This window comes from Melanerpes formicivorus, unplaced genomic scaffold (genome assembly GCF_026170545.1).
Source record: "Melanerpes formicivorus ecotype bairdi unplaced genomic scaffold, bMelFor1.0.p_v2 SCAF_8, whole genome shotgun sequence".
NCBI classification, from domain to species: Eukaryota; Metazoa; Chordata; class Aves; order Piciformes; family Picidae; genus Melanerpes; species Melanerpes formicivorus.
In genome coordinates this window covers 25,543,362-25,556,725 of record NW_027142360.1, presented here as the reverse complement: position 1 = coordinate 25,556,725, position 13,364 = coordinate 25,543,362, and the positions used below count along the sequence as shown (strand labels likewise).

The following is a 13,364-nucleotide window of genomic DNA, read 5'->3' as shown; positions in this document are numbered from 1 at the left end:
CACTAATCTGATGTCTTGCTGGGGAGGAAAGTGCAGAGTAAGAGCGGCAAGCAGAGAAAAGCAGCTGTTCAGATGGTGGGGGTCAGAGCAGTGATGTGTTTGGGTCTGTTTGCCAAGGCAGTAGTATCATGCTGAGCTGATCTCAGGTGAATATTGTATTTGCTGCAGAATGTTAGATTTACTCACACTTGGGAACTTATCTTCTGGCTCTCTCAAGTCGAAACAGTGGAACATGTGCTTTGGTAGGGGTTTCTTCACCCAATTTTCCTGCCCTTGCAAGGCCTAGTGAATTTTGCCTCGACATCTGTTGAAGTTTGATGGAAGACCCAAGGAGTCAGCACAGCTTAGGCAAGCTGTGGTTGCTTATTGCTCTCCGAAGCTGGTCATAGGCAGATAGTGGACAGAGGTGTGGGGAGCTCCACTTTTCAACCTCTTTATTCAAAGCTGAAATCTGAAATAATAGCATAGTGAGCAGAGCAGTCTGGAGTTACTTAGCTCGTTCCATTTGCTTCTGATTTGCAGACATTATGAGCATGCCCACAGGCTAGGAGAGGTCAGTAGAGGTTACTGGTAGCCAGCACCCCTGAAACTAAAACTCTGAAGTTCATAACATCACTGTCACTCTTCTGAAACCATCCTTCACTTTGACATTTATTTAGTCCTAGGTTTATTCTTCAGCATGAAGCAAAGTAGCAGCAGTGCAACAGAGAGTGCAGAAAGGAGGACAGGGAGTAATGAGAATACCTGTCAGACTGCAAGAGCTGAAAGGTTTTGGAAGGGAATCTCAAGATACTAGGTAGAAAAAAACCTGTAGAACAGAAATGCAGAGGTGCTAAATTGTCTTGCATGTTCACCTTTTTCAGTTTTAGACTCCAGCCTATTCACCTTTCTCAGTTTTAGACCCTAAGCTGGTCACCTTTCTTAGTTTTAGACTCCAGCCTATTCACCTCTCTCAGTATTAGACTCCAACCTGTTCACCTTTCTCAGTTTTAGACCCTAAGCTGTTCACCTTTCTTAGTTTTAGACTCCAGCCTATTCACCTTTCTCAGTTTTAGACTCCAACCTATTCACCTTTCTCAGTTTTAGACCCTAAGCTGTTCACCTTTCTCAGTTTTAGACTCCAGCCTATTCACCTTTCTCAGTTTTAGACTCCAGCCTATTCACCTTTCTCAGTTTTAGACTCCAGCCTGTTCATCTTTCTCAGTTTTAGACCCTAACCTGTTTACCTTTCTCAGTTTTAGACTCCAACCTCTTCACCTTTCTCAGTTTTAGACTCCAGGAGTTTCCAAACTGTTTCTCCATTTGCTTTTGGATGAACATTATAGAGTGTGGTTTTTTTCACTAACTAATATTAAATCATGATTAGTGCTGCCTTAAATGGATATTTTTGATACCATGCCTAAATGAATAGGTTTCACTGTTTCCTGTGTTCTTGAAGAGTGAACAGTAAAAAACAATAAGATATTTGTATTTTAAAAAGGAAAACTTTATAGCCATGCTCAATGGCTCTGTTCTCATCTTGATTTTCAGAAAAAGCCAATGGCATGAGAGAAGATGACAAAACTAGAAGTGGGTGGATTCAGTTTGGATGTCAGGAAGAAGTTCTTCCCCATGAGGGTGGTGACAGACTGGCACACACTGCCCAGGGAGGTGGTGGAAGCCTCATGCCTGGAGGTTTTGAAGGCCAGGCTGGATGTGGCTGTGTGCAACCTGCTGTAGTGTGAGGTGTCCCTGCCCATGGTTGGGGGGTTGGAACTAGATGATCCTTGAGGTCCCTTCCAGCCCTAATAATTCTGTGATTCTGTGACAGAGAGTGAGTAACGCCCAGTGTCCAGCACCACTGGGGCAAGCTTGCTGCCTGCACAAGGCAGAGGAAACTAGATCCTGTTGCTGAACTGAGCTCAGAGCACTGTTGTTGTAACCTATTATTTGTGGTGCACTAATTCTTGAAGGGCAGAGTGGGGCTGGACCCTGTGCAGTCAAACATGACAATCAAACCCCAGACTGACTGCAGATTCAGTGTGCACAACTGGATGGCCAGACTTGGCATTGCTCATGGTGGAATTTGGAAGGACTCTTTCCTCTCCTGGAAGAATTTATTTTCTACTGTTGTAAGTTCTGCCACAAAAGGGTTTTAGTGTTTTGTCCACTAGAAGTCAGCTTTTTTTTTTCCTCCCCACTTGAACATGTTTCAAAGGTGGCCTGGGAAAGCACAAAGGGATTGAGAGAGGACAGTGCAACCCCTTGTGCCAAGCGGTTGCTGTGATGAATTCCTCTTCGCCAAGTGCTGAAAAGGCTTCTGCTCAGCAAGGGGAAGCTCACCTCATTATATGGCTCCAGCCCCTTTGATTAGAAACTTAACTGGGATCAATGGAGACAGTGTGCCTGCTGGTGAATGAACAGCAGCTGCAGGCAGAAACCAAACACACGGTCAGGGACTGAGCAGACCGCTTCAAAACCGCGGCCTGGCTCTTTGTTGCGCTTGTCCCTTGAGAGCTCTCTCATCCCTTCAAATCAATGCATGGTAATAGCTCCTTACTTGAGGCTCCCTTTCTTCTTTTATCCCTTAACCTTTTTTTTCCCAGTTATTATTGTTATTTTATTTTTTTTACCCTTGTACAGTGTTCAGTGCTCCCCTCTCCTCCCCCAGCACACTCACACCTATGTTATCTGTTCTGTCTCTGCTTGTGCAGCATCCACCAGAGGTCTGACTGTACAGATTCTTCACCAGGGCTCTGGCTGAGGTGGCTGCTTGCTGTTCTCACAGCTGCTTTCCTGGGCTGTGCCTTATGGCTGCAAATGTGCTTATTTATTTATTTATTTATTTCCCAGAAGAAGTTCTGCAGCCCAGTGGAGGTTATAGCTCCTAGAAGAAATGAAGGTTAAGCTTTTTCTTCCCCAAGTATTTATGAGCAGAGCTTGAACCTGCAATCCGTGGCTATTGCTATTTAATGTGGAGTAATTCCTTTAGCAGAGAACGGGGAGAGCTTCTCACTCTGTGTGGGTATGGTGGGTTGTGTCCTGTTGGTGTCCAGGCAGTGGAGGATGGTGGATTATTAGGAGAGTATAGAGGGAAACTTGCTGCAGATGCTGAAGTATGAGAGCTATTGGCATAAGACAGCAGATAATGAGTCCTGGTAGGCTGGCAGAGAGTGCTCAGCAGTGGGTTCAGTCCCAAATGCTTCCTCTGCCTTCAGTTCAGTCTGTGCTGCATAGCACAGAAAGGGCAGAAAGCAAGGTGGGAGGCAAAGGCTTCCTGGCATTCTTCTTTGTCTTCTGCCTAACCAAGGGGGAAGGGCTGGTGAGATGAAAGGCTCTCTCTCAGGCTTTTGCACCTCTCTCCCCTGGACCATTTGCTAGACCTCTAAGGAGCCTTCTGATGTACCTGGAGGTATTTAAAGGAGATGTGGATGTGGTGCCTGGGGATATGGTTTAGTGAGAGTGGCTTCGCAGTAGCAGGGGGATTATGAGCTCTAGGTGAGTGCTTGTACTTGACCTCCAAGGTCTCTTCCAAGCTCAGCAGTGCTATGATTCCCTGATCCTTGTCCCCACCTTTGCTGTTGGCAGCACTGACTGTGCTGGCAGCTGGATGTGGTGGGGCAAATGGGATGCACACAGGGCAAATGGGATAAACATTGTGCTGCAGGCTGGAGGGTGCAGCAGGAAGGGCAAGAGGCAGAGCTTTGGACAGGACTTTGTTTGGGTTGTGGAATTATCAACGGAGATTTCTCTTACTTAGAGCCCAAGAGATCTGGCAGCCTGTGTGTCTGAGGCAAAGGGCAGTGATTGTTTTTAGAAGTGATGGTGGCATGGGCTCAGCCTTCCTTTCTTGGGCTGCCCTAAGCTGCTGCTGCATGCAGCTGACTCTACCCAAGCTGCTGCTGCTTCATGCTTTGTCTTTGAAACTACTCACCGTGGAGAAATGAAAACTGATCACTGGGTGAATGGAGGTTTATGAGCTCTGCCATTTGGCTTGGGGGGGAACACTGCCTTGTTAAAATTCATCATTTGATTCATCTGAACTTAAAAGTAAATTAATTCCAGTACTGTGGAAAAAATAACACAACTGGGACAACTCCTGAGCCGGGCTTGGGAAGCCAGCATGAGATGCTGTGGAGGCTGGTGGCTGGATTTATGTTAAATTCACACATCAAGCACCCCAGGAAATGCAGAGCCTGGCATGTCCTGATTGTCCTTTGCTACCACCATTCTGCTTTCTAAAGGTTTGTGGATAACCTGAAGATTTTCCATTTCCTCTCGCCATTGTTACCCAAATTCCCCTCTCCTCCATTTCTTTCTGATGCATTTCCCCTGTTGCCTCAACAGAGCAGCAGAACAGATGACAGATAGCACTGAGGAAAGTTTCCTGCATTCCATCTACCTACAGCTTCAGCCACGTGTCCATCATGTCACACACTTCTGCTGCTCTGAAATCTCTTGTCATGCTTTCAGACAAGGAAACCCTTCACATCTGTTCCCACACAGAGCACTTCAGCTTGATGTGTAGGATTAAAATACCTTTCTAATTAGGATTAGGAGGTTTCTTTGTGTTGAAGTTGCCCAGTTATTTTGTTTTGTCTGATAGCTGTAATGACAGATCCTGTTTGGAAGCCTCTGCAGGCTTCAGGACTGCTAAAGGGAGACCTTAGAGCAACTTGCCAGTAGCCGAAGGGGGCCTAACAAGAAAGCTGGGGAGGGACTTTTTTCAAGGGTTTATAGTGCTAGGATGAGAGGCAATGGCTTTGAGCTGGAAGAGGCAGATTTAGACTGGAGAGTAGAAAGAAATTCTTTCCAGTGAGGCTGGTGTGACACTGAACAGGTTGCTCAGGGAGGCTGTGGATGCCTCCTCCCTGGAGGTGTTCAAGGCCAGGTTGGATGAGACCTTGAGCAACCTGGGCTGGTGTGAGGTGTCCCTGCCCATGGCAGGGGGGTTGGAATTGGATGATCTCTCAGATCCCTTCCAACCCAAACCATTGCATGAATCTATGACAAGTCCCCCAAGAATATTTCCAGACTACACCCCAAGAGGAGTTTTCCCTGTGGGGTTTGGGTGGGTTTTGTGAGGGAAGGGAGGCAAATCCAGGCAATTCCATGCAGACACCAACATTAATGGGATGGAACAGTTGTGGAAACCAAGCCCTCAGAAGTCAGGGCATGCAGGAATGGCAGTTCCCTGGGTAACCTTAATGCTTGCAGGAGTTATGCTGCATCTTTAATTACACAGTCACCCACTGTGGCGATGAGCAGCCATTCAATATTTTTTGCATCCTCTCTGAACAGTATGTGGCCCCAGGCTTGACTCAGTGAGTGCTATTCAATCTGCCTTCTAAAGACAGAATAAATCATTTCAGTTGCAGTTAATGGCTGCCTGCTTGTGTAGATGGGTTGGCAGCATGATTTATAGCACATCAACAATGCAGGCTGCTTTGTGCTTCATGGAGTGCAGGGGACAGAGCTGCTCAGATGCTTTTAGGATTCAGAGATGCCTGTGACATTCCCTTCCCTCCCACAACAGGTCAGACCCAGTAGCCTGGTTGCTAGTTCCCATTTTTGATGCCCAAGTGTGGGAGGCAGCATGGAAGGATTGCTTTGAGAAGAGAGGGTCCCCTGCTTGGTCTGCTGACAGAACTTCAGGGTAGAAAGTGACAATGGAAGCAATTATTTTCCTCTTGGGAAGGTCTTCTCTTGAGTAACCTCAGGGGAAATAGAATATTACAGTGAAACAATAGCAGTGTGATGGTGCAGGTGAGAAATGTTATGAGGAACTACTTGAAGGAGCGTCAGAAAATAGCTTCACAGAGAATTGGAAGGAGCTTCTTTCAAGAGTGATTTCTGCAAGTCAAGAAAGTGCTTGTCTGAAATGGCATTAAGGTGTTTGCTGAGAGCTGTCCTCATTGGAAGAGGGGAGTAAAGAATTTGATCCTCAGTGAGAGGTGATAGCTACAGGAGAAAACCCAAAGACTGCCCTGAGAGGATGACAAATAGTTCTAATTTGATGTGAGAGGGAAGGATGCCCAAGTGGACTGAAGCAGAGGGAGTAAAGAACCTGGCCAAGGGTGGTAGCCAGAGGAATGGCCTTTGCCTTGCAGATGGAGGTGAGTGAGGAAAGACTGAAATCCAGCTTAAATGAGAGCCTTGTGCTTCCAGATGCCAGTGCACCAACTCTAGCTCCCATGTACACAGTCTGATCAGCAGCAGTGCATAGGGCATGATGCTCACAGAATCCTCCTGCCTGCTATGGACACATAGCCTGTTGTTTTTGGAGCCAGCCACGCAGCCACAGGTACCCCCTGCCAGCAGCCCTCTCTTTCTGTGGGGTTCCCATCAGCTGGAGGCAGCCTGGCTCACTCCTCAGAGTCCTGTGAGGAAGCCGTGGCCTAAGCCCCACACATTGCATCCCTTGGTACCCCTGGAGCCAGGGAACGTGTAAGACATCAGAATGGGAGTTAAGTGCAGCAGCTGTTATACCTCTGGTCCTTCTCCTTCTTTCCTGGGCAGAGACATCCCTACACACAAGTGCATCCTGTTCTGCCAGAAATTCTGAGATCTCTGGCACCCTGATTACAAGTCCCTTCCTAGGAGGAGGAATCAAGCCCCTATCTGGTCTTCCTGTCCCTGAGGCCCCTCATTAGTCTGCAGCTCGGCTAGGAACAGGGTCCCATTTCCCAGCTGTTTCCTGAGGCACTCCTGCAGACTTGCTAGCTAGCAGGTTTGAGCCAAGCCACTAGAATCCTTAGGGCACACTGGTGGTGTAATTACACCTTGGCTCTAAATGGCTCCAACAGTGAGTAAGTCAGGGCTGATGAAAATAAAACACAAACATATGATAGATGAACCAAAGTCTGAGCTGCACCAATGCACAGGAGAACTGGGGGAGGGAGGGAAGGGGAAAAAAGGAGAGAAGCTAGAGGTCACATGTTGTTGAGGTCACCTACTCTAAAAGTAGTAGTGTGTGTGTGCATAGCTGACACAGAGAAGCACCAACCACGGTTAAGCTGCAGGGGGAACCAGGCCACCAAGCCTTTGGCATCTCCCTCAGCCAGCTGCTCTGTGGAGAAGGATGGAGGAGGGGGGAGACTCCAGCTGGTGATTGGGAGCACTTGGGTAAGACTGGGCTTGGAGGTGCTCAGAGAGTGGGTGTCTGAAGTGGTGTGGTGTGAGCTGCTGATGTGCTGGAGCAGATGTTGGGCTCTGCTGTACCCAGTTCCTATTAGCAGCTCTCAAAGCACTTTGCCTTGGGGGGTGGTCATGTTTGCTGGAGTGTACAGACTGGGGACAGGGGAGGGGAAGTGTAAAGCGTTCCAGTGAGGAACAGTCAAGAAGCCAACACAAAAGGGGCATCCCCAGCTCCCTGCCCTCTTTCTAAATGTCAGAGAGTGCTGTCTCTTGATAAGATTCTTTTTGTTTAAGCTGTTGGACTGGAGCCCCTGCCCAGTTCTCCTCCCCAGCAGCTGCACTAGCCCAGCACTGGCTTTCCCCCAGCAGTGCAGCCCCAGAGCTCCTTGCAGCCCTGGCTGGCAGCCACTAGCACTGTTTGCAAGCCTGCTCATGAGGGAATTTGCCTAGAAAACACAAACAATAACCCAAAGAGGCTAAATGTGCACGTACAGCTGCTGCCCTTGCTAGTGCTCTAGTCTCCCTGCAAATGCAGGCCCTACCAGAAGGAAGCCTTCTTTGCCCTCTCAGAAGTGAGGCTGGAAACCCCCTGCTTGTCAGGATGCTTGTCACTGTTTTCTGTGGTTTGAGCCACCATCCACCTCAGAATTACTCTGGCAGAGGTGGTGGTAAAGGCGAGCTGCTTTTTACCTTCACTTCAGTTGTTTGTCAAAAAGGATTTAGAAGAAGTCAGTGGCATTTCAGAGGTACTTAATTAATTTGGATCCTTATTTTCTCTTGCACACTGATGGAGATTTCCTCAGGCTCCACATTTATGAGACCCTTGCACAGTGCTTGAGGGATCTGCACTTGAATCCTTTTCATCTCCAGCCATCATTAAGCCTGAGTCAGAGGAGCCACACTTGGGAGAGCTTCTTAATGCATAACTCTTGGATAATCATTGAATCATAGATTCATGGGATGGTTTGAGTTGGAAGGGACCTTAGAAATCATCTAGTTCTAACCCCTCTGCCGTGGGCAGGGACACCTCCCTCTAGCCCAGCTTGCTCAAGGCTTCATCCAACATGGCCAGGGAGGGAGCATCCATGACCTTCCTGGGCAACCTGTTCCAGTGTCTCACCGCCCTCACTGCAAAGGATTTCTTTCTGATACCCAGTCTAAATCTTCCCTGCTCAAGCTTCAATCCCTAAGAAAGGAAATACAAACTCCTCAGCCCCTTGGGCTGCTTTTTATAGCAGTGTTCCCCAGCACTGGTGTAGGAGTGCCACCCTTAAACACATTTAATCTCTCCCTGCTGGGAGTCACGTTTTCCAAAGCAGGATCTCAGCTGCCAGTGCTTGATGTAACAATAACTCCCAACTGCCAGCAGCAGAGGGGAGGTATTATTGAAAATGTAAAAATACATATTAGGAGAAGAAAACCCAAGCCAGCAGAAATGTTGCTTTTCATCTGTGAGTAGCTTGGAGGTTTTGCCATTTTCAAGCAGAATGCAATAGTGAGAGTGCAGACAAAGTGCATCCAGCCAAGGCTCACCTAATTAGCAGCCAGAAGGAAAAGGAAATCTGGGCCAAGCTCAAAGCCATGGGAATTAAAACTCAGGCAGACTGAGATCCTCTGGGCTAACTACATGGCCTGAACTTTTGGAGGGCAGAATGGCTAGGCAGGACCTACTAGGTGGGTGAATCTGTGATTACCAGTATTTAAGGAGGCAGGATGATGGGGCCAGCCTCTTCTCAGTGATCCCCAGTGACAGGACAACAGTTTGAGCATAGCAAGTTCCATCTAGGCATGAGAAGGAACTGCTTTACTTTGAAGGTGGCAGAGCACTGGAGCAGGCTGCCCAGGGAGGAGGTGGAATCTCCAGCTCTGGAGACTTTCAAGGCCTGCTTGGATGTGTTCCTGTGTGAGCTGCTTCAGGTGATCCTGCTCTGGCAGGGGGGTTGGACTGGATGAGCTTCAGAGGTCCCTTCCAACCCCTACCATTCTGTGCTGCTGTGACCTGTGTGCAGTTCCTCACTGAAGGAGGCAGCTTTGTGCCTTTAGTGTGAGCTTGCTGAATGTAATTCTTGTCCTTGCTGCAAGCTCCCTGTTATCAACTTGCAAAACAACTTTCTCCACTTGGTGCCACAGCTCCTGACCTGTGAAGCACAGCTACATCCCAGGGCTCTTTGTAGGATGAATTTTGTATTCAGGAAGGTGCCTGAATGAAATGCCAGGACCTTCAGAGAGATGAATTCCAGAGTGCAGTAGCTCAGCTGGAAGACAGAAAAGGTTCTGATAGCCAAGTGCAGACTCTTGTTTCCCAAAATGAGCTTTGCTTTTGTGACCAAAGAAAAGAAGGATTTAGTGTGAGCAGAGCAAGCACCCAGCAGATACCAATGGGGATGATGTTTGTATTCCTTTTTTCTGTATTGATCTGTCCATTTTCAATCACTATAACAAATGTTTCCTCTGCTGTTCTCACAATCTGTGATAGAATGGAAAAAATAGTTAGATTTTTAGAATTATTGTCAATATTTCCATACCCATCTGTCCAAGAAAGCAAATGTCTGTGTGCAGAGTAGCAGCTGGAGGTGCAGCAGATGTGCTGCACTAAAGGGAAGCTTCTTGGAGAGAGTTTCTCAGAGGTGTCTTAAAGACAAGCTCTTCACCAGGGGCTTCCAGGAGAGAGAAATCACCAGGGATGTCTCAGGAAATGTTATGTCTTACCTTGGTTTTGGGTGGTAAATGTTCCAGCCCCTTTGCTGGGCCAGGCCAGCACCTGCTGCCATAAGTGCCTTTGTCACCTGGTGTCCCTGGTGACACCACATGCTGTGTCAGAGCAGGCAGCACAAGTGGGTTTGCAGGCAGAGAGCTGGAACTGGAAAGAGAATCAGTTCCTTCCATAAATCATAGAATGACTTAGGTTGGAAAGGACCTTAGAGATCATCTTCTCCAACCTCCTTGCCACGGGCAAGGACACCTCACAACTAGCCTCAGCTGCTCAAGGCCTCCTCCAGCCTGGCCTTGACATTGTTGTGATGGCAGATGTGAAGGAAAAAGAAAAGCAATAGTTCTATAAATCTTTGAGAGGTTTGGGATTTTTCCCAATAATTAATCTCAATAGCCAGCTTAGGCTGATGAAAACCTCCTGCCTACACCAGTGAGCATCCTCAGCCTAACACAAAGCTGGAGCTAGGACAAGGGATCCAGCAGGAGACAAGCAGGGATGTCCCTGCTTACTGCAGGAGGGAGCTGGACTAGATGACCTTGAAAGGTCCCTTTCCCCCCAAGCCATTCTATGATTCTGAGTGATAGCATTTATCACAGACATGGTTCATGACTGTGGAAAGGAGGACAGCCACTCTCAGCCTACAGAGTTCTGCACGTGGGCTGGAAGGGAGGGTAGATAACTGGAACAGGGAGGCTGGGGTGGTTTTCATACAGTCATAGAATTGTTTGTGTTGGAAAAAGACCTTTAAGATCATCAAGTCCAACTGTCACCCTGAGAGCACCATGGCCATTCAACCATGTCCCAGAGCGCCAGGGCCACACATTTCCTGAACACCTCCAGGGATGGGGACTCCACCACCTCCCTGGGCAGCCTGTGCCAATCGACATTCTGAGAGGATTTCATACTCAGGTTTGTTGTCAGCTTTGGGAAGCATAAAGGAAGGAGTTTACCATTGCTGTGAAGCACAAATGGTGGCATGGCTCCAGCCTGCGAGGCAGCAGGATTGTTTTTACTGGAAAGAAAATATTCCCAAGCTACCTCAGAGGAAGCAGGAGGAAGACAGCCCACCAATAGGTCTTTGTTATCACCTAGGAATGGTAATTTTGTTAGTCCCCACGAGAAGCAGGGAGTAGCCTCCCTGGCTGAGCAGAGCTATAGGAACGAGCCAAGGATGAAGTAGTGTTAGGAGCCCCACTGGAATGACCTCAGCTCGAGGAGGGAACAGTGCCCTCCCCACCTTGTGACCCTCTTTATGTCTGTCGTCCTCCATGCCTCTGAGGTGCTGATCTCCCTAGCATCTGCTCTTGTCTTTGCAGAATATCATCAAGAAAGTGATCGGGCAGAAATTTGTCTACAAGTTTGTCTCCTTCCCTGAGATCCTGAAGATGGATCCCCACGCGGTGGAGATCAGCAGGGAGAGCCTTTTGCTGCAGGACAGCGACTGCAAGATGCCTTCGGAGGGCAGGGAGCAGCACAAGCACAGCTTGGCGGCGCTGAAAAGCACGAGCCGCAACGAGTACATCCACTCCGGCCTCTACTCCTCCTTCACCATCAACTCCCTGCAGAACCAGCCAGACCCCTACAAGCCAATCAAAACAGAGAAACTGGAGGAGAAAGCGGAAGGGAGCACGGCAGTGGAAGAAGTTCGGACCGTTATCAGATTTGTGACAAACAAAACAGACAAACAAGTCCTGAGGCCCATGGTGTCCTTGCCTTCCACTTCCGAAGCAGCAGCTGCCTCTGCTTTCCTCAGCTCCTCGGTGTCAGCCAAAATCTCTTCCTTAATGCTACCCAACAGTGCCAGCATTTCATCTCCATCTTCATCTTCCTCCAGGTCTCCGTCTCTGTCTCCCACCTCCCCCCTCCCCGCAGAACACAGGAGCCTCTTCTTTGAGTCCACTTGCCACGACTCAGATTCCCTGGAGCCTCTGAACCTCTCCTCGGGCTCCAAGGCAAAATCTCCATCTCTTCCCCCAAAGGCTAAAAAACCCAAAGGCTTGGAAATCTCTGCCCCACCTATGGTTCTCTCCAGCACCGACATCGGTTCCATCGCCCTCAACAGCCCTGCGCTCCCTTCGGGATCCTTGACTCCAGCTTTCTTCACTGCACAGGTGAGCCCTGCCTGGCTCCTCTGGTTTGGCTTTAGCCAGGTGTGGTGGGTTGGAATTCCCCCCCCTCCCCAACATTAAGTTTGCCAGCCCAGTTGGAAGCAAATGAGAGCTGTATTTGCAAGCAAAACTGCAATCTACAATGGCATGCAATGAGTATGTACAAAACACTCAGGAGTTACAGTATTTACAGGTATTTGCAAGGAATAAACAGCACAGGGAACCCCTGGTCAAAGACCAGGGGAAGCTACTTAGCTTCTCCCTCCCTGCTTCCCCTCACCCCCCTGTACAAAAGGGAGAAGAGACAGAAGCAAAAAAGTTAATCCCAAAACAGCGCAGCCAAGGTCAAGCAGAAGCGAGTTAGGATCTCTCCCAGAGCCAAGAAGTGAGGAGAGAGAGAGAAATTATTTGGGGACAACTAGTTTTAGTCCCTTATCTCTTCCAACAGGATTGTTTGGAATGATCTTTATTTTCCTTTTCACAGCCAATAGTGATTTATTTGCATTCTAGTGCTTTCTGTTCAAGAGCTGTGAAAAATGTTTAAAGGCACAGCCTAAAACTACCACACCAGGGTCTTCTCCTGTGTTAGCTCCATGGCTCTGCCATCATCTGACAGGAAAGAAAACGTGTGGGGAAGAGGCCTGAACATGGTTAGCTTTCCAGAGAGATAACTCAGATTTTGCTCAGTAGCTCCTGCTTTCATAGATTATTTAGAATCATAGAATCAATAAGGTTGGAAAAGACCTCAGAGATCACCAGGTCCAACCTGTCACCCAACACCTCCTGACTAACTAAACCATGGCTCCAAGTGCCATGTCCAATCCTTTTTTGAGCACCTCCAGGGATGGGGACTCCACCACCTCCCTGGGCAGCACATTCCAATGGCTAACAACTCTCTCTGGGAAGAACTTTCTCCTCACCTCCAGCCTGAACTTCCCCTGGTACAGCTTGAGACTGTGTCCTCTTGTTCTGGTGATGGTTGCCTGGGAGAAGAGACCAACCCCCACCTGGCTACAGCCTCCCTTCAGGGAGTTGTAGAGAGCAAGAAGGTCACCCCTGAGCCTCCTCTTCTCCAGGCTAAGCAACCCCAGCTCCCTCAGCCTCTCCTCCCAGGGCTGTGCTCCAGACCCCTCCCCAGCTTTGTTGCCCTTCTCTGGACATATTCCAGCATCTCAACATCTTTCCTAACCTGAGGGGCCCAGAACTGGACACAGGACTCAAGGTGTGGCCTGACCAGTGCTGAATACATGGCAGAATGACCTCCCTGCTCCTGCTGGCCACAGAGTTCCTGATGCAGGCCAGGATGCCATTGGCCTTCTTGGCCAGCTGGGTACACTGCTGGCTCATGTTCAGCCTACAATCAACCAGTACCCCCAGGTCCCTTTCTGCCTGGCTGCTCTCCTGCCACTCTGACCCCAGCCTGTAGC

At 48.7% G+C, this 13,364-nt stretch overlaps 1 protein-coding gene across 1 annotated transcript in view; it reads left to right on the top strand.

Moving 5' to 3' along the window:
* ELK3 (ETS transcription factor ELK3) overlaps positions 1 to 13,364 on the top strand; it is a 44,581-nt gene that overhangs the window by 21,576 nt on the left and 9,641 nt on the right. The window contains exon 3 of the mRNA XM_068142782.1: positions 11,146 to 11,940. Coding sequence (XP_067998883.1) covers positions 11,146 to 11,940 — 795 coding nt within the window. The remainder of the gene's footprint in view (positions 1 to 11,145; positions 11,941 to 13,364) is intronic.